The 22,246-nt window shown below is 35.1% G+C and overlaps 1 protein-coding gene across 4 annotated transcripts in view; it reads right to left on the bottom strand.

The window, feature by feature from the left end:
• Window positions 1–22,246, bottom strand: part of SBF2 (SET binding factor 2) — a 502,739-nt gene that overhangs the window by 211,032 nt on the left and 269,461 nt on the right. For all 4 annotated transcript variants that reach the window (XM_066365963.1, XM_066365945.1, XM_066365952.1 and 1 more), the window contains exons 7-13: window positions 15,120–15,252; window positions 14,015–14,123; window positions 11,445–11,558; window positions 7,152–7,229; window positions 5,680–5,793; window positions 5,101–5,229; window positions 2,083–2,181 (exon numbers count right to left, since the gene is read on the bottom strand). In XM_066365963.1, coding sequence (XP_066222060.1) covers window positions 2,083–2,181; window positions 5,101–5,229; window positions 5,680–5,793; window positions 7,152–7,229; window positions 11,445–11,558; window positions 14,015–14,123; window positions 15,120–15,252 — 776 coding nt within the window. The remainder of the gene's footprint in view (window positions 1–2,082; window positions 2,182–5,100; window positions 5,230–5,679; window positions 5,794–7,151; window positions 7,230–11,444; window positions 11,559–14,014; window positions 14,124–15,119; window positions 15,253–22,246) is intronic.

Here is a 22,246-nt window from a genome sequence, read left to right as displayed (position 1 = left end):
GAAGAATATGTAATTACTAGATAATTATAATAATAAATACTGTACTGCAGTTGTCAGTTTTGTGCTGGCTTAGTGTTAGCTATGTATCATAAAATTTAAGGTCTAGGATGGCAAGAAAAATATTTACTTCATTTTTGCATCAAAATGGTTTGGCATACTCTCTAATATGCGTTGTGACTCAGTCATGTAGTAGAGACAGACGTGTCAGAATGCCAGCTCTGGTCACTTACTCGCTATAAAACTTTGCAGTTCTGGAACTGGTTTGTAAAGATCTAAGAAATAAACATTCAGTATTAAAGGAATCGGTCCCAGAGTGTCAAACACTGACTCCAAGTTGAAGTTCTGTTATTTTTTGAAATCCATCAATAAATCACTCTAAGTGGGCAAGGAGAAAGGCTTTCCAATTTTCAATTTCCTCACATGTCAACACCTGCCCTACCTGTCTCACAGGGTAATTTCCAAGATCATATGAGAAAGTACATTAAAGGGCTTCATGAAGAACAAAATATAAAATCAGCCTTTGGAAATATCGCTATTTTTCCAATTGAAAATGAACCAGCCTAACAGAGTAAAAGAATACAGGCTTAGGAATTGGATAGAAAAATATTCCTAAATTTAAAATCTGGACTTGATTATTTAACAGCCATATGATCCTGAGCCAATTATTTCTAGTAAAATGGGGATAATGGGAGCTATCTTACTTTATTGACATGAGGATTAGAGATGATACATGTAAAGTGCTTAATTCATGCCTGGCACGTTGTTCTAAACTCAATATTTATTATTAAATAGGCCAATAGAAATTTCTCATGTGTTCATGCTATACATTAGTTCTACACAGCCATCGGCAAAGACCAGCACAGAACACAAGTTTTCCTTCTGATAGAATTTTTCTGAAGTTCTAGACACTAATCAAGAAATAGATTTATTATAGTATTGGACAGTTATATATGGAGTTCAGAGTATCAGTCCAAGGATACATTTTAAAGTAACTTCAGAAATAAAACTCATAAACAATTGAATAAAGAAACACAATTAGTATTCCCACTTTTATCCAATTACTTCTCAGATTTTTAAAAATTTATTGATTGACTTTAGAGAGACAGACACGCATTCAATTGTTTTTCCACTTAGTCATGCACTCACTGGTTGTTTTCCATATGTGCCCTGACCAGGGATCAAACCCAAAACCCTTGATGTTTCAGGACAACACTCCAATCAACTGAACTGATTGGCTAGGATGGTTCTCAGATTTTGAATGGATGTGACTAATGACCCAAAGTCCAGAAAGGTGCACTTATGCAAATAATTAAGTTAAACTAACCATGATATGGGCCCCAAATACTTCTTAGTGATATCCCGAGATAAAGACATCTTCCCTCAACTTTCCCCTGGAAGACCATACTTCCCATTTCTCTTTTCTTAGTAAAAGGAGTCAGCTCTGAAATGGCTTTACAAGGAGCTTTCCACATGCACAAATTCTCCCTGTCAGGTTAGGTTCTCTTCTTTCATGGTATCCAAATTATTATTTCACACCTTACCAGTGTGAAATATCAATCTTTTATATGGGGAATATTTTCACCCTTGAGTTTTGTAGTTGGTCACTGGGCAGTTTGCTTTCTTTCAACTTTTTACTCCCTGTGTGTTCAAAACAATTCAACTCAAATGATTTCCTAATCCAGGTGACCCTCCCTGTATTAAATTAAAGCAGAGTACATCGGTCAGTTATGTCTCAGGTAGTTCTGGTCTCCAATGGGTATCATCTTTATGTCTTAAAATGCCCTATACTCTAGAGAAGACAGAAACCTAAATGTAAAGCACAACGAGAGCAAATAATAAACTGGAAAATTTTGACTTAGAAGTTTTTATAACATAATAATTGACATATAATTATTTTTAAAAATAAGGTCTATTTTGATGCATAGTACCAACTATATAGTATCTTAAAATTTATAGTCCCAAAGGTCTGAAATCAGAACAGAAAGATTATCACTAGAAAGATGAAGCTTTTCAGTTTTTCAAACAAATGCTTTATTGGTGCTTTTAAAATCAAAGAGGCTCTAAATAAATATACTTACTTACATTTTTGAATAGTTGCTCGGCAAGTTCTCTGACATGCTTTATCATCTTTGATGGGTTATTTTCTTCAACTTTAATTCGCTCTACTTCAAAAGCTACCAACTTGAAAAAAATCAAATGGCAAAACATCAACTACAAAATATGCTGAATTAGAAAACTGTGATAATAATTTCATACAATTAGCAAACCAAAAAGCATCCAAAATATATACTATTACTAAAAAATTTTGTTAGATTTTTACTGGGCTTCACATCTCTTCTCAAGTTACAGAGTCTATCCAGTCGTTGGGTAGTCTAATGGCCTCTCTCTAATGATTTGGAGCCCTATTTCTTCTTGGGAAAAGTATTTCTGGAACTCAGACCCTTTCATTCTGGCCTCTCTCAGGTTTCTCTCACTCACAGAATTTGGGATGGTCAGAAAGTCTCCAAACATTTCCCTAACTCATAAAACATGAACTAGATCTTCAAGTCAGGTCACACAGATGCTAGTTGTGGGTCTGTTGACATATCTGGAACAGGTCACTAAAACTCCTGAACTTCAGTCTCTTTCTCTCTAAAATTGTAAGGATTAAATGAGATGTTTACCTTAAAAAATAGAAATGTTTCAAAATAGAAGAGTTTGTTAATAAAAGTTAACTTATATGAAAAAACATATATATATAACACACTGACACAGACAACAGTAGGGTGACAGTCAGAGGGAAAGGGGTTGGCGGGAGGTGGGAGAGGGCAAAGGGGGATAAATGGGGGTGGAAAGAGACTTGACTTTGGGTGGTGAGTGCACAACACAGTGTGCAGATAATGTTTTGTTGAGTTTAACACTTGAAACCTGTATGGGTTTTGTTAACCAATGTCAACCCAATAAATTCATTCAATCAATCAATCAATCAATCAATCAATTAATCAATGAAGAGCATAGACTCTAGAGGCCCACCTCTACCACTTACTAGCTATGTGAGCTTAGGAAAATTAGAAAGCCACATGCAAAAGAATGAAACTTGACTACAGTTTGTCTCCTTGTACAAAAATTAATTCAAAATGGATCAAAGACCTAAATAGAATATCTGAAACAACAAATTACATAGAAGAAAAACATAGGTACTAAACTCGTGGACCTTGGCCACTGAGAACAATTTATGAATCTGACCCCAAAGGAAAGGGAAGTAAAGGTAAAAATAAATGAATGGGACTACATCAAACTAAAAAGCTTTTGCACAGCAAAAGAAACTGACTACAAAACAAATAGGCAGCCAACTAAATGGGGATGACATTTGCAAACAACTCTGATAAGGGGTTAATATCCAAAATATATAAAGAACTCACAAAGCTCAGCAACAAACAAGAGAGCAATTCAATTAAAAAATAGGGAGAGGATCTGAACAGACATTTCTCCCAAGAGGACATACAAATGGCCAACAGATATATGAAAAGATGCTCATCTTCACTAGCTATTTGAGAAGTGTGAGTCGAAATTACAATGAGATACCACCTCATACCTGTTAGATTGGCTATTACCAATTGGACAGGTAATAGCAAGTGTTGGAGAGGCTGTGGAGAAAAAGGAACCCTCATTCACTGCAGGTGGGAATGCAAATGGTGGTTTCTCAAAAATTAAAAATAGAATTACCATATGACCCAGCAATCCCTCTTCTGGGTATCAACTCAAAACAATGGTACATAAAGACATATGCACCCCCATGTTTATCACAGCATTATTCACAGTGGCCAAGACATGGAAACCGCCAAAGTATCCCTAGATACAAAACTGGATAAAGAAGATGTGGTACACATATACAATGGAATACTACTCAGCCATAACAAATGATGACATAGTGATATTTACAACAACATGGATGGACCTTGAGAACATTATACTGTGTGAAATAAGTAAACCAGGAAAAGCTAAGAACTGTATGATTTCACACATAGGTGGGATATAAAACTGAGACTCATAGACATGGATAAAAATGAAGTGGTTACCAGGGAGAAGGGGATATGGGGGAGGGAGATGAGAAAGGGGGTGGGGAAGGGTATAAAAAGGGACAAATATAAGGTGACAGAAAATGATTTGACTTAGGTGACTGGTACACAACATAATCAACAGCTCAAATGCTAAAGAAATGTTTACCTGAAACCTATGTACTCTTATTGCTCAATGTCACTGTGTTAAATTTTCTAAATAAAATATAAAAATTTAAAAAAAGACCGTGATTCCTATATTCTTGATATAAAATAAAACAAGCAGCACCAAAATATGATCATTATTTTTTTATAGATTCCAAGGAACTTTTACATTTATTGGTTCCAATACAGTGCTCTTCCAGAAACTAAAATAGGAATAACATTTCTTGTATATCCACCCAATGGGCTGCTACAAAAATAGTTAAATGATAAATGGAAAGATGCATTAAAATAAGAGAAATCACAATGAACACAAAATAGCATTCTTACTTTAAGTCATAATTATCCTAACTTTCCCTTTATACGGCTAATTTCTTGAAAATAGAGATTTAACATTTAATATATATTATACATTTAATATTGCCCAAGAGAGCTATTATGAATTTAGTAAGAATGCTACTAGGTTAAACTATGGTTCTAGGACACTGATAGACAATATATAACTGTTTGAAATCATGTATCTATACATTACACTTACATCATTTCTCTATGAAGCCAATAAAAGAATTGATTTACTGCCTCAAAAATAAATGTTCTATTTATATAATCACTATCAATTTTTTCAAAAAAGGTTTTAATCAACTATTTTTTAGCCAACTATTTAAAGTTAAATCATCCAAGATTTTATGTATGTCTGAGATACCCTATAATTATATTTTTCCTAATTTTTCTAACCCACATTTTAAATACCAATATCTGATAAGCATAATAGTAAATAACATTTGATATTTAATTTATAATATAGTTATGATTTTTATTAAAAGTTTAAAATACTTCTCTACTTTTAACTACTAGCCTAATTTTGTCTGTAAATAAAGTATTCATTTGATAAAAACTATACCTCATCAAAGAGATCAGAGGATCTATAGGGAGGACCTCTTTCTGAAACAAAACCTGCAAATGCCATTCCATTGAGAACTTTAGTGAGGAAATCATTCTCAACCAAACCACGCTGCCCCAAGAAAGCTGTCTGTAAAGAAAGAAAATGTGAAATGAATAATTTATTACTCGGTAATGAATGAATGGTCAAAATAAAATATAACAGAAACATAAAGCTTGAATAAATGTCTTCATGCATAAATGTGTTACTATAAAATATATTTCTCCCAGAAAGGTTTTTGATACCTGAAATACTAAATGTATTGGAAAGAAAAAATAATCTGTATGCAAAGCAGAAGGAAAAATCAGAAATTAACACTCAATTTTAAAAGAAAAACCAATGTAAAGTTAACATACTCTGAAGGAAAATATGTCAGTTTCATAGTATTATTAAAAATTATCTAACCACACAAAGCAGAGATTTTAAATAACCTCATTTGATATATTAAGGTAAAAAATATGTGGCCAGAAAAAGACAATGAAGTTGCTTTATTTAATTAGTCTACATTTTGGACAGATTCAATACTCTTCTGTATTTTACCTTGTGAAAATGTATTACTGGTTCTGCATGAATTCTTATAAGTTGTAGGCATGATCTATATCCTTGGAAAAGTTGTGCAAATAATCTAAGAAAAACTGCACGTACTTCTTTATCCTGAAAATATAAGCAGAAACATGTTAGGTAATTGAATTTCTTAGAAAATAAAGTCAAAAAGTTGTAAAGAATTTGAGGGATTATTTAATAAATCTGTCTGTCTGTGCTTCCTACACATAAGTCTCATTTGTGGCAGCCCTGAGTGGTGGGCATCTGGTCTGCTCCATTGCTGGACAGCATAGGCTGCTAAATACTTCTTTTTAAAATTGAACTGAACAAAACTTGCTTTTAGTACATTCAATTTTCCTATCAGAAAAAAATAAGTCACTGAGTCTCCCCTTCCATCGTGTTAAAGAAGGGCATGTTTTCCAAGTCATGTGACTTTCATAGCCATCAAAAGAGTATCACAAATATAAAGGAAAATAACTCAAAAGTCTATTTTTAAAGCTTATAAAATTCTTCTAAATCTATCCAACTTAGAAAACTCTATTCTTACAAGTTCTGACTTAAACTCTGCTTTAATAATTTGGGTTTTAATAAAATCATTGTTTTAGAACTGTAACAAAATTTACAAATTTATTTCATCAATGCCTTAGTTAATTAATGAGGAAATAGTCAAGAATGCTTAAGGAACTTGCCAAAGGTGTCCAGTTCGATGAAGCTCCTTATTGGCCACAGAGCTTACCTCTAAGAAATGCACTGAGCAAAATAAAAAAGGGATCTCTGTTACACACTCACCCTTTTATGGCTTCTAATTAGAGAACTATGTTCATCTACTCATCTCTCAAACTTGATTCTCTCCCTTTATCAACAATATGTTTCCATTTTTTTGTAAGCTCCTCCCTCCCGCTTATTTTTTAATCCTTGCCTGACCCTTTTGACTTACCGCTTAGCACAATTTTCCAGGCTGCAACCAGGTTCTGATTGTTTGCCCCCTACTTCCTCATGCCTCCTCAGGACAACAGTCTTAGCCTTTCTCCCGACTGGGCCAGTGTGCTGCCCGGTGGCTGCTCCTTGAGCAGCTCACAAGGTAAGTCAGTGTACTTCTTTTCATTTCTAATTCAGTGTACATTTCACTAGGCTGTCCACCTAACTCTCATTTATAGTAGGCTATCCATCTAATTCAGCTTCTTTAACAACTGTACAAATAAAAGTGCAGTCCTCTTTCTAAAAAAATTTTTAATTGATTTTTAGAGAGAGAAAAAGGAAGAGACAGAGCAGGGGGCAGGGAGAGAAATAACAATTTGTTGTTCTACTTCTTTTTACATTCGTAGGTTGATTCCTGTATGTGCTCTGACCAGAGATCAAACATGCAACCCTGACATAACAGGATGATACTCTAACCAACTGAGTTACTGGGTCAGGGAAAAATTACAGTTCTCTTTAAAAGCATAAAATTTAAATCTTAAACTTCTTACCAGCATTTTTGAATGGGATAAAGCTGTTCGTGGAGGGGGAAAAGCATGATCTGCTACTTCCAAATCTGGGTGTAGAATCTACAACAAAGACATTTTGTTATGTAGAAGATCTTAATGTCAATAAAACTTATTATTTAATCTATTTGGAGCACTGGATGAAAAAGTGTCAATATATGAATTACAATGTATTTTCTCCATGGACTATATAATGCAATTAGCTGAGAAAGCTCTGTATATACTACTGTGAAAAAAATTCCAAGATAAAATATTTAATGAAAAACCATGTTCTAGACAATATATATAGCATGGTCTCATTTATTTTAAAATAAACCAAAATAAACCTTAAATCTATATATGTACAAGCAATGATATACATATAAAAATATGAAGTTCTGAAAGAATATACATTAATCTATAAAATAGTAGTTACCTCTTGAAAGAGAATGGTCTAGGGCAGAGCTATTTGTCTATATGGTAGAAAATTTTAAACAAGCATTTACTTTCATGTTTCTTTGTGTAATTAAAATTAATTAACTAACTGAAATACTGAGGAGAAAGGGGTAAAGCTTATGAACTTCACAGTCCATATGAGTGTAAGTACAATAAAATGCCACAAGTACTATAAACACATAAAGAGTATATGTGAAATATAAAGTATCATTAATTCAACTTAAGCAAAGCAACAAAAGAAGGTAACATTTGAGTTAGGCTTTAAAGGAAAGCAGGTAGGAAAAAAGAGTATGTAGCAAATTTTTGTTTTCTGCAGACATTTTCAAATACTCAGGTTTTGGAAGTATACTAATAGACCAAAAGACGCAAACTGACACCAAAATATTGACAATATTTATAACCCAATCACCCAATCACTACTACAGTATAATAATGTCTTCAAGTTTATAAAATCATTCATGTTTATTACATAGTTCAAGTACCGTGTTGCCATTTGATTACAATTGTTTAGTGCATCAAAGCTCTTACACGGTCCATCAAATATGATTTCTCTTTGGTTCTATTTGATACTATACAATGCTCTTATGCTTATTTATGGTACTATATTGTAGCACATAATCCACCATTGAGTATACCAAAATTGGCATACTCAGTTTTCCCCAAAATGAATTTTACTCACTGACTAAATTCAGTGGCACAGGTATTGCATAAGGTTTACCAGTGTATAGCAGAACTTCTACCAAGAGCCACTAAAGAACTAAACTTTTCATCTTTGTTAATCTTAGTAATTAATCCACAAATAATTATAAATATCATTAAGTATTTGTAAGATTAAAAAACTTATTTAAGATTTCAAGAAAATATTAAGCTTTTTTCTTTTCTTACTAAGTGAGAGGCGAGGAGGAAGAGATCGATTCCCGCATGCGCCCTGACCAGGATCCATCTGGCAAGCCCCTACTAGGTGATGATCTGCCCAAGTGGGTCACAGCTCCATTGCTCCAGCAACTGAGCTATTTTAGTGCCTGAGGCCAAGGCCATGTCCTAAGCACCTGGGACAAACTTTGTTCAAATCATCTGAGCCATGGCTGCGGAAGGATTAGAGAGAGAGAGAGACATGGGGGGGGGGGGGGTGGAGAAGCAGATGGTGGCTTCCGATGTGTGCCCTGACTGAGAATTAAACATGGGACTTCCACATACTGGGCTGACGCTGTACCACTGAGAAAACCGGCCTGGGCCAATATTAAGCTTTTTTCAATCATTTAAATACTTAAATACCCTTTCAACTTTTGATATATCCATATACCACCAATGCAATTTAGTTGATACTTTTCTTTAAATTATCTTTAAATCAACTCACCTCTTTAAATCTAGTATTTTATTAGACATTATCATTTGTAAAATCACAGATTTTATATGCTATTTTTAATAAATATTAATAATAAATATATAATTATTAAAATAAAAATGGTTGCCACATACCACCCAAAATCATCTCCACATTTCACTTCAGGAAACAGTCATAGAGTCATCCAGTCACCCTATGTATAAAACAGTCAACCTACAGATACAACCTACAGAAACAGGCCGACAGAGTGTCATTCGCTCAATAGTATTTTATTTTTTTGTGACAGAGACAGAGAGACAGAGAGACAGAGAGAGGGACTAATAGGGATAGACAGGGAGGAAGGGAGATGAGAAGCATCAGTTCTTTGTTGCAGCACCTTAGTTGTTCATTGATTGCTTTCTCAAATGTGCTTTGGTGGGGGAACACAGAAGAGCAAGTGACCCCTTACTCAAGCCAGCAACCTTGGGTTCAGGTCAGTGTGACCTTGGGCTTCAAGCCAGCAACCTTTGGGCTCAAGCAAGCAACCATAGGGTCATGTTTATGATCCCACGCTCAAGCCAGTAACCCCACATTCAAGCTGGTGAGCCTGTACTCAAGACAGATGAGCCCGCTCTCAAGACAGCGACCTTGAGGTTTCAAAACTAAGTTGTCTGCATTGCAGTCCGATACCTTATCCACTGCGCCACTGCCTGGTCAGGCTCAATAGTATTAAGTAGCAGAATGCAGACTGAAATTTAGGTCTTCTGGGTCCTATACTAATCTTCTTTCCACTCTATCACACCTTGTATTCCAGAGTATAAATTACATTAGAAAAAAAAAATCAGTTTTCTCTAAATGTTCGCATCCTACAAATATCACTGTAACAACATAAAGACTGATAAAATTTGAAAATTTCTGAGCATGAAATCCATCCTGGTAAGCCTAGACTGCTGAGTTCCTACTTAATTTCCTTTTTTAGGGGGGGAACTTTTTAGGGGACTTTAACTAACTCAGCATAGAGTATTATTCAAGAAGAATATAAAAGCCTTAGTTGGCCTGACCTGTGGTGGCGCAGTGGATAAAGCGTTGACCTGGAAATGCTGAGGTCGCCAGTTTAAAACCCTGGGCTTGCCTGGTCAAGGCACATATGGGAGTTGATGCTTCCAGCTCCTCCCCCCTTCTCTCTCTCTGTCTCTTCTCTCTCTCTCTCTCTCTCTGTCTCTCCTCTCTCTCTCTCTCTCTCTCTCTCTCTCTGTCTCTCCTCTCTCTCTCCCTCTCCTCTCTAAAATGAATAAATAAAAAAATTTAAAAAAAAAGAAAAAATAAATAAAAATATTATATGTATATATATATATAAAGCCTTAGAACTAGTAATGGCTTAATATGAAGAATTTCTAAATTTCAATTTGCTGATGACGGATAAATGGGTACTTAAATGTTGTCAGTAAAATACAATACTGTGCTATTTACAAATCAAATAAGGTAAAATACCTACAAAAACTTAAATTCATTTCAATGAGAAACATCCAGGACATAAGATTTCTTAAAACTTTGCTACCTAGAATGCTAGACATTTAATCTATAAGCTACACCTTCCTGTAGTGACCTGAAAATATTGGCAAAACAACATCACCCTGCTTTGCAAATAGCACATTTATCAACGAGAAATGAGATGTCAATAGGAGGTGGAAGGAGAAGAAACAAGTGCTAGCTTCTAATGGGGGTTATCAGGAGAGTCAGTGATTTCAAAGTAGTCTAGCCTTGTTTTCACGGGTGTTTCCAATCAATACCTACGACAATATTCAGTATGTATACCAAGTAAATATGCTGAGTGAAAGAATAATTGTACAACAAATGTTCAGTTAGGATTCAAAGTATATATATTCTTTGGATAATGTTTAGTAAAGACTTCTAAATACTACGAGACTATATATATATATATATATATATGTATATATATATATATATAAATTTTTTTTTTTTAGCGAGAGAGACAGAGAAAAAGAGACAGATATGGACAGTCAGGAAGAGAGAGAGAAGTGAGGCATCAATTCTTTGTTACAGAATCTTAGTTGTTCATTGATTGCTTTCTCATATGTGCCTTGACTGGGGTGTGGGGCCTCCAGCTGAGCCAGTGACCCCTTATGCAAGCCAGTGACCTTGGCTCAAGCCAGCAAACTTGGGCTCAAGCCAATGACCTTGGGCTTCAAGTCTGCAACCTTTGTGCTCAAGCTAGTGACCATGGGGTCATATCTATGATCCCATGCTCAAGCCAGCGACCCTGAGCTCCAGCTGGTGAGGCAGTGCTAAAGCCGGATGAGCCCATGCTCAAGCTGGCTACCTTGGGATTTCGAACATGGGTCCTCTGCGTCTCAGGTTGACATTCTATCTATTGCGTCAATGCCTGGTTAAGCTAAGACCTTTTTAAAAAGTAATTACACTGCTAATGATATTTAATTCTAATGATCTTGGTCTAGATTTAAATCAAGAGAAAATTCCTGTTTAAAAAAACAGCATACCAAAGAAAGAGCTGCTTGAGTCTGATGTAGAAGTGGTTCCGGGAGGGTAGAGAGGTGAATACATTCAGGAACTTTAATAGTGCCTCCATCCAAATCTGCTATGATCACATCTAACTAAAGGAGATACAAAAATTAATATAATTAATAAAATGTATTTGTTGTTAAGCAAATTAATATGACCAGCACTAATTCAAAATGAGAAGAACTAGGTGTGGAAGAGACTCTTGATTGTCCACAGTAACAGAAAGCCAGGTTCATGGCTCCCAGCTACTGTCTATAGTAGTAACCCCCTCACTCCTGGTTTTGTTTATCCTCAGTCAACTAAGTATATGTAAAGTTCAGGACTATCTGTGGTTCAGGCATTCACTGTGGGTCTTTTAATGTTATCTCCTATGGATAAGGAGGGACTACCATATTTCCCAGCTTCCTTTGAAATCAAGTGTGGCAGGTGACTAAGTTTCTGCTGTGGAACATGAAAAGTAATGTGTATACTTCCAAGCACTCAAAATAGAGGCGATGTAAGGCTCTCTTTCCCCTTTCCATGGCTGAAAGTATGAACTGGCAGCAACTCAACCTTGAACCCTCAGATGAGGACAGTGCTTGGGGGAATGGTGGTGGAGAAACAAGAAGGAAAGAAACTTAGACTTTCAATGGGTTCATGGAGGAAACAGGGCTGGCATAATGGAATACCTGCCGCATGAGTGTTAAATAAAATTCCATTTGTTTGGGCCACTGCATTTTGAATGCTTTATTATAATAGTGTAGCCAATGATCTAATAACAGTAATCACTACATGAGTTAACAAGCAAAGCAATTGGTATATGCCAAACAGTACTGTTAAGGTGTTCTAGAAAGAAACTGATTTTTAGCACTTTATAACAGCTTACTTACAAATAACTTACATAAAAATGCAAAAAAAAAATTAAGAGAAACTAGCTAAGATTGCTGAAGTTATTACATTGGTAACAGGATTAAAATGTATTCTAATTTATTTACCAAAAAATGAAGAAATGTACTTTTGACAATACTTGGCTTGTCCTACCTCCAGAGAAAACAATTTAATGGAAAAAAAGATTACCTACAAACCAGATGGGTATGCTTCTAATTATACTAAGTTCATCTGAATATATGTATTGATTTACACATATCTGAATATATGTTGATTTACACATATTTTTATGCAGTGTTATCAAAGTTAAAAAGGACTAGATATCAACATATAAAAGTAAGATAGATGATTAATTAATGAATGAGCATCTTGTTTATAATTACAATGTTGAATCATCTTTTGTCAGTTAAAAATGACACCTATTTGATTACAGTTATAATTCCGTATAAGTACCAACAGGCTTACCTCTTCGCTGGCACTTAAAACTAAAACAAAAGTAGAAATACAAAATCTTAAAGATCTATGTATCACAGGTGTCATATAGTCCAACTTTTCAGGAAAGCATTTTATTTTTTTTAAGAGAGCGAGGAAAGGGAAGAAAGAGAAACATCGATTTGTTTACTTATTTATTTATTCATTGTTTGATTTTTTATGTGCCCTGAATGGGGATCAAACCCATAACCTTGGCTTATTGGGATGACATTGTAACCAATTGAGCTACCTGACTAGGGCAAAATAAGTATTCTTAAACTCACTGAAGTGTCATGCAATCTGTTTCCTGCACTCAGTTTAGAGTGGCTGAGAATACACTTCTCACATAAGGAAACCTATTCATCGTCATTGAACAGCTCTAATGGTTCAGAACTCACATTGAGCAAAAATTTGTTTCCATATTCACTATACCCACTTATTCTATTTCAGCCTTTTAGAGCTACAAAATAATAATAATAATTATTATTATTATATTTCCTATAGCCACTTAAATATTTGTCTTTAGTTATCAAATAGCATCAGTTTATTAACTGAGAAAATTTCCCTAGGGCCTCATAAGATATAGTTTCTAAACTCTTGAGAATCCTGGATGTTCTCTGAGGCATGTTATTTTGTTAGAGTCCCTCTTAAAGTGCATGCAGTCCAGAGGAGTAAACATGTTATTCCAGAATTGACGTGAATGCTGAGTATTATTTTCTTCTTTGGTATTTCTATTCACATGGCATGAGAAATAGAATAATTTGTTGGGGCTTATATTAAATTTCCATACAGTAAAACCCTTCACTCTTTGTCAAATGATTTTTGCTTTTTAGTTATAAGCCATTCACAATTAACACAGGCCTCATTTCAAAATATGAAAAAATTAAAGTAGTTGTAACAAAAGTATAAATGGAATACTACATAATAGATTCTTTTATCTTCCTTTCCCATAAATAGGATGAAGAGTACAGAAAGATAAACTTAATATGCCAAAAGAAGGGGCATTTAAAAATATTAATGATTTGTTTTATAAATCTCTCATTTGCTATAAGAATATATTTAAAAATTTTTAATGATGCTTTACTTCTTGCCAATTTTTTATAAGGAATATAAAAACAGAGCTAAAAATAGTAATTAGTTGAAATGTTATAAAACAAAGTAATATAAGCCTCTGGCCTAAATAACTGGCAATTTAAAGATGAATACTTACAAGTTCATGGATATCAGTTTTAAAGACAGAATGTACCCCAATAATGAAAGGTGTTGGGGAACTTAGAACTTCTAGTAGTTGAGCCGGGAGAATGGGAATATAAGGATAACTGGAAGTGAAAAAAATACATGTGAGGCATATTTGTTTTTCCATAATATAAGCATATTTTTTTCATCTTTGTACTATAAATTTTTTATATTACCTATGTTTAGAAATTATCAATAACATTTTCATGGTTATTAATATTTACTTTTCAAAAGGACAGATTTTTTTTAGTGTTTCATGCGAAATACATGATCAGATATAATAAGATATAAAATAAACGAAATCCAGGGCAGCTTCCTTATGCCTTATCCTCCTAGGCAAGCAGCCTCTTTGGGTTTTTTAATCTTGCTTGAACGCATTTTTCCTTACATACAAATATGACATCAGGCAGTAACACTGACTCCGGGGCCACACTTGAACCAATCAAATTACTGGCTGTGGGAGGGGAGAGGGCGAGAAGGAAGAGATACAGAGGGAGAAGCAGATGGTCACCTCTCCTGTGTGCCCTGACCAGGGATTGAACCCAGAACATCCATACACTGAGCCAACGCTCTCTCCACTGAGCAACTGGCCAGGGCCCAGACTTGCCAATTATCAATGCATAATCACCTATATAGTTTTACCCACTTTTGTTCTCTTTCCTACTGTATTATTTGAAGCAAAATCCAGACGGCATATCATTTATATACAAATACTTTAGTAGGTATCTAAAAAAGGGCTCTTTTTTTTAATAGAACCATATCGATATAACCCCTAAAATTAATAATTCTTTAATATTAAAAAATCACAGCACTAACTTAATTTTATCACTAACCATATTCAAAGAGAATTAAATGCTACTGACAACACTATTCAAATTAATTAATTTTTCACTAAATTAATCAACACTCAGTAATGAATGGCTTGGAAAAGTTTCAAATTCTAAGGCTAGATTCCTATCAAATTCATGACTTAGTAAAATATGACCTTGTGGTTCAAACTATTGTGCCATGACATTTCAACTGATCACTAATAATGTATAATTGGAGAATAAATAAAAGTACAAGCAGAAAAATCTCACCTATATTTAAGAGGAAACATTAAAGATTCCAGGGCTCTACAAGCATCACTCAGTCTCTGGAAACTTGCGGAATGGAAAAGAACCTTATTTTCTGTGAGAACCGCACAAAAGAGGCTGAGGACATTCTGAATTCCTGAAAAACACACAAGAGCAAATGCTTACCAAATGTCTTTCATTGTATATATATTGCCAACAAACACAGACTTAGAATGACATGGAATGACAAAGCCAGTATTTTTGAAATTTCTGAAGAAAAATATTGGGTTAAACTCTAAATTCCATATAACCTATGGGTATTTGTTTTCCCAAATCTTCAGTTTTGTCTTTATTCTTCAAATCAGTTTAACAGGAATTGAACATATTAGTTGCTTGAAAACATATTGTTACATTCTTTCCAACTAAATCTCCAAGTTCTGTACTTAAATTCCTATTTTAGGCGCTGCCATTACTCTAATAACTTTTTTCCTCTTTAAAGTCCATTTGTCTGATGTTAATATAACCATGACAGCTTTGCTGTTGAAATTTTCCTGGTATATCTTTTTCCATATATTTTTTCACATATTATATGATTTAATTTATGTGAAATGTCCAAAATTGGAAAATATGTACAGATAGAAAATAAATTATTGATTGCTTAGGGCTTAAGTAGGAAAAACGGAGAAATAAGTGAGTGATAGGTAAGGATTTTAAAGTTTCTTTTGGGGGGGGATAATCAAGATATTTTAAAATTGATTATGGCAATAGGTGTACAAGTCTATGAATAAACTAAAAGCCACTGTATTTTACACTTAAATGGGTATGTGAGTTACATCTCAATAAACACATGCACATACACACACACACTCATACTAGATCCTCAGAAAAGGATTTTACCAAAGGTGCACATTGAGATACATTCTTGTCATATCTTAGAATCTTTTCCAGGTCTGATAAATGCTTATATGCTTTGAAAATACAGTTGGCTCTAAGGATGGGCCTGTGCTGATAATAAATACAGAGGAAAGCAGGCCTGGTTGTGTTCAAGATGGGGTTTCAGCCCTTTTTCCATATCTTTCTTTCAACCTTTTTCTACTTCTTGTAAATAGCATATAGTTGACATTTTTAAAAAGTCCAGTCGGAGAAACTTTGTCTCTTAACTAGACTGTTTACTCAAACTACACTTATAACTATTTCTGCATATACATTTATAGTATATTTAATACTTTTATTTGTTCTACCTCTGTTTTCTCTTTCTTTATGATTTCTATTTATCCTGGGTCTTCCTTTCTCTTCTCTACCAGTGTGGAATTTACAAGCTCTGTTCCTTTATTTATTTATGTTTTAGTGACAACTCTAGAAAACATAGCATGCATACTTATCAAATTGAAGTTAAATCAGTACATTGTTTCTTTTTTTTTTATTACTGAATTATCTTTTAAAAAATATTTGCTACTTAATTACATGGGTACACTAAATCAGGAGTCATCATTAATTTTCTCAAGGTAAAATACTTCTTATACTTCCCTTAGCCAACATGACACATGTAAATTTCTTTTTGGCCCATTATTAATTGCTATATTTTTATCTCATTTCCAATTCATCCCATATGATTCATCTGAACTTAATAGTTCAGTTCAGGCCTTTAATCATCTCTCATTTGGACTAATGTAAGAGTTTCATAACTGGTTTCCCTAAACCTTATTAATTTCAAATCCACCCTCCAGGCAGTTTCTAACATGATGGACATAAAATATAAATCTGATTATGCCACTTTCATGCCTCAAACCTTTCAATATTTTCTAATGCTTTGAGGTAGTGATTTTCAAATGCATTCTGTTCTGCAGAAGTGATTTAATAAGAGAAGCCTTGATTCAACTTGTGTAATACATCAAGCTGTCTGAGACTCAGTTGGTAAAACGAGGATAACATTAAAACCTATCCTATGCCCTGGTCAGATAGCTTGGTCAGTCAGTGGTTATCCCCATATGCAAAGGTTGCCTGTTCAATCCCTGGTCAGGGCACATATAGAAACAGATCCATGTTCCTGTCTTTCTGTCTGTCTCTCCTCTCCCTCACTAAAAACAAAAACAAAAAAACAAAACGTAATGGGATAATGCCTGGAGTTCTCAGCACAGTATCATAGTAAATAATCAAGGCATATTAGCTGGTATGATGGTTATCATTAAGGTCCTTCAAAGTTAAGTCTGAGCTCCATGCCGAAATGCCTTCGTGGTTCTACTCCCATATTTCCGATCCTGTTGCCACCTCCCACACTGGTGTGATCAATATTGAACTAATTTAGCTCTCAGAACACTTCTTTCAGTTTGATATCTCTGCAACTTTTGCTCATGTTCTTTCTGCCTGATGTTACTTCATTAAATGGAGTTCCTCAGAGATATCACTGGGCCTTATGCATGAATATACCCCTCCTGCCAAGCACAACTCCTGCTATATAGTACGCACTCAAGAATGTTTCACTGAACTGAGCCTCTCTGAATAGTCCCCATTAAAAGATGTTAAAACTTTCATTAAAAGATGTTAGAAAATGTCTTTAAAAATTTAGATAGGGAAGTGTAAAACATACAAATCAGAAATGAAAGGATTGATAAATTATTTTAAATACAAAATTTGTTAGAATGACATTAAAAAATGAAGACAAGTTTCAGACAGAGTAATTACCTATTAATACATAGAAAGTATATAAATGTAAAAAAATAAGTGTCCAAAATATGATTTTTAACTCCCTACTAAAACCAACAGGAAAAAATCAACATAAAAGAATGTCACTGGCTCTTGAACAACATTGGTTTGAACTGTGTGGGATGTGTTTATCTTTGGGAAGAGTAGGCACATACAGGAAATTTTAACTATATTTATGATGCTATATAATAATTAAACTAGATCATGTATACATGGATTTTTTTTTTTTTTTTTTTGTATTTTTCTGAAGCTGGAAACGGGGAGAGACAGTCAGACAGACTCCCGCATGCGCCCGACCGGGATCCACCCAGCACGCCCACCAGGGGGCGACGCTCTGCCCACCAGGGGGCAATGCTCTGCCCCTCTGGGGCGTCGCTCTGTTGCGACCAGAGCCACTCTAGCGCCTGGGGCAGAGGCCAAGGAGCCATCCCCAGCGCCCGGGCCATCTTTGCTCCAATGGAGCCTCGGCTGTGGGAGGGGAAGAGAGAGACAGACAGAGAGGAAGGAGAGGGGGAGGGGTGGAGAAGCAGATGGGCGCTTCTCCTGTGTGCCCTGGCCGGGAATCGAACCGGGACTTCTGCACGCCAGGCCGACGCTCTACCACTGAGCCAACCGGCCAGGGCCTATACATGGATTTTAAAAAACATTTCTTTGGAAATAATTTAAAACTTACAGAAAAGGTGGAAGAATAAGAATAGTGCACAGAGCACCCACCTAACCTTTACCATGATTCATCTGTTATTAAAATGTTCCATTTGCTTTAACATTTGTATTTATGTGCTGTTTTGCATTCTTTCTTTCTACATACACACCCCCAGTTACACATTTTTCTGAGCCACTTGTGTATACATCATAACATTTACCCCTAAATACTTCAGTGTGTTTTTCTTAAGAATAAAGATAATAGCTTATGTAACTATACTACAGTTATCACATCCAGCAAATTTAACAATTTTACAATATTTTAAGTCTAGTCTCACATTTGTACAGTCATGTGCTGCTTAATAACATTTCGGAGGTCCCATAAGATTATAATGGAGCTGAAAACTATCACCTAGTGATGCTGAAGCCATTGTAACATGTAGTGTAATGCATTACTCATGTGTTTGTAGTGATTGATGTTCATGTGATCAAACCTATTGCTCTGAGTCATATAAAAGTATAGCACATACAATTATGTATGGTACATAGTATTTGATAATGATAATAAATGACTATATTTTACTGGTTTATATTTTTATGACACTATATATACTTATTGCTATTTTAGAGTACACTCTTTCTACTTATAAAAAACTTTGCTGTAAAACAGTATACAATGTTACATGAGCAGGAGCATCTCTTGATTACATCATTTCCTTTTGTGCTTGATTTATTCTCAGGTTGCTTGGTACAGTAACATGCTATACAGGCTTGTAGCCTAGGAACAATAGGTTATACCATACAGTGCAGGTGTATAGTAGGCTATACCATATATATTTATGTGAGTGCACTCTGACTTTCAGACAGCAAAATCACCTAACAACACTTTTCTCAGAATGTATCCCAATTGTTAAATGGTACATTTTAACTTCAATGTTGTCTACTGATCCAATAATATTCCTTAATAGAAAATTTTCCCTATAGTCAGGATTCTTTCTAGATCAGATACTCCATTGAGTTGTCATGTTTCTTTAGTCTCATTCAATGTGGATAATTTCCACAACCATATAATAATTTTATTGAAGTGAAATTCACATACCATAAAATTAACCATTTTGAACAGAATAATTTATTGATATGGCTAATGTTGAACCATCCTCGCATCCCAGGAATAAATTTCACTTGCTCATTGTGTATGATCTTTTTAACATATTATTGAATTTGGTTTGCTAATATTTTGCTGAAAATATCTGTATCTATGTTCATCAAGATATTGGCCTGTCGTTATCTTTTCTTGTAGTGTCCATGTCTGGCTTTGGTGTCAGGAAAATGTTGGCCTCGAAAAGTGAGTTTGGAAGTGTTCCCGTATCTTCTACCTTTCAGAAGAGTTGGAGGATGGATAGGCACTCATTCTTTTTTAAATGTGTGTTAGAACTCACCAGAGAAGCCATGTGGTCCTGAACTTTCCTTTTTGTAATATTTTTCATTACTAATTCAGTCCCCTTAATAGAATGGTTCTGTTCAGCTTTCCTATTCCTTCTTGATTCAGTATTGGTAGGCTGTATGTTTCTAGGAATTCATCCATTCTTTCAAGGTTGTCTGATTGTTGGCATGTAACTGTTCATAGCAATCTCTTATGATTCTTAATAGTTCTGTGGTATCTGTCGTAATGTCTCCTCTTTCATACCTGGTTTTATATATGAGTCTTCTCTTTTTTTCCCCTTAGTCTAGCTAAAGAGTTGTCAATTTTATTTATCTTAAAAAAAATCCAGCTTAGTTTCACTGATCTTTTCTAGTGTTCTTTTTATTGTTTCATTTATTTCCACTCTGGTCATCATTATATCCTTCCTTCTAATAACTCTGGGTTGAGCTTGTTCTTTTTCTAGTTCCTTGGGTACAAAACTGGATTGCTTACTGCTATAACCTTCCCTCTTAGATCTGCTTTTGCTGCACTCCATAAGTTTTCGTATGTTCTTTAAATTTATTTATTTATTTATTTATTTATTTATTTATTTATTTATTTGAGAGAAAGAGTAAGAAAAAGAGGAAGAGAAAGACGGGAACATCAATCTGTTCTTGTACATGCCCCGACTGGGGATCGAACCGGCAACCTCTGTGCTCCAGGAGGATGCTCTAACCAAACAAGCCACCTGGCCAGGGCTATACTGGTTCTTTGGGGGAAAGAATTTGAATTCTTCATACTGCCATAAACAAAAGTATTGTCTTTGGTAATGTCAATTTTGCTCATCTAAACTTTTTTTCAATGCTGTCTAATTTTTCCAAAGTGCACTAGATACTTTTCCTTGCAACTAACAATCTGTGGCTAGACACTTTAGACCAGGGGTCTCCAAACTGCAGCCCCCTGAGGCCATTTATCTGGCCCCCACCACACTTCCAGAAGGGGCACCTCTTTCATTGGTGGTCAGTGAGAGTACCGGAGTACTGTATGTGGCGGCACCGCAAAGCGCGGTGTCACTCATGTACAGTACTACTTCCAGTGACATGGGACACATATATCACGGCTCCGGAAGCGCGTCATATCACTTGTTACGGCTAGCAGTGACAAATATGGAACCGGACATTGACCATCTCATTAGCCAAAAGCAGGCGCACAGTTCCCATTGAAATACTGGTCAGTTTGTTGATTTAAATTTACTTGTTCTTTATTTTAAATATTGTATTTGTTCCCGTTTTGTTTTTTTACTTTAAAATAAGGTATGTGCAGTGTGCATAGGGATTTGTTCATAGTTTTTTTTATAGTCCGGCCCTCCAATGGTCTGAGGGACAGTGAACTGGCCCCTGAGTAAACAGTTTGGGGACCCCTGCTTTAGACCATGCCAATTTCTTGTTCCTTACCAAAATTTCTTCCTAGATTAGCAACTACAGGTGTACCTCATTTTATTGCACTTTGCTTTATTGTGCTAGGGATATTTCATTTTTTACAAATTGATGCTCTGTGGCAACTCTGCATCAAGCAAGTCTATTGGTGCCATTTTCCCAGCAGCATTTGCTCACCTCATGCCTTTCTGTCACGTATTGGTAATTCTTACAATCTCAAACTTTTGCATTATTATATTATGCTGATCTGTGGTCAGTAATCTTTAATGCTACTATTGTAATTGTTTTGGAGCAACATGAGCAGAGCCCATTGAAGAGGGTAAGTTTAATCTATTAATGTGTGTGTGTGTGTGTGTGCATGTGCGTCTGTGTTTTGACTGCTCTATCTACTGGCCATTACCCTCTCTCTCTCTCTCCTCTCCTCTCCTCTCCTCTCCTCCATATCTATCTCCTATTTCCTAAGATACAACAATTCTGAAATTAAGCCAATTAATAACCCTTACAGTGTCCTCTAAGTGTTCAAGTAAAAAGAAGAGTTGCACATTTCTCACTTTAAATCAAAAGCTAGAAATGATTTCGCTTAGTGAGGAACGCATGTTGAAGGTTGAGCCAAGACGCAAGCTAGGTATCTTGTACCAAACAATTAGCTAAACTGTGAATGCAAAGGAAAAGTTCTTTTTTAAAAAAATATATTTTAATTTTTTTTAGATTTTATTTCTTCATTTTTTTAGAGAGAGAAGAGAGGAGAAGAAGGGGGCAGGAAGCATCAACTCCTATATATGCCCTGACCAGGCAAGCCTGGGATTTCGAACCAGTGCCCTCAGCATTCCAGGTCGACTATCCACTGTGCCGTCACAAGTCAGGCCAAAAAGTTCTTGATGGAAATGAAAAGAGCTACTCCAGTGGAAGCATGAATTATAAGAAAGCAAAACATCCTTATTGCTGATATGAAGAAAGTTTTAGTGGTC

Source organism: Saccopteryx leptura, chromosome 1 (genome assembly GCF_036850995.1).
Source record: "Saccopteryx leptura isolate mSacLep1 chromosome 1, mSacLep1_pri_phased_curated, whole genome shotgun sequence".
In the NCBI taxonomy this organism is placed as follows: Eukaryota; Metazoa; Chordata; class Mammalia; order Chiroptera; family Emballonuridae; genus Saccopteryx; species Saccopteryx leptura.
This window is presented reverse-complemented; position numbering and strand designations above follow the sequence as displayed.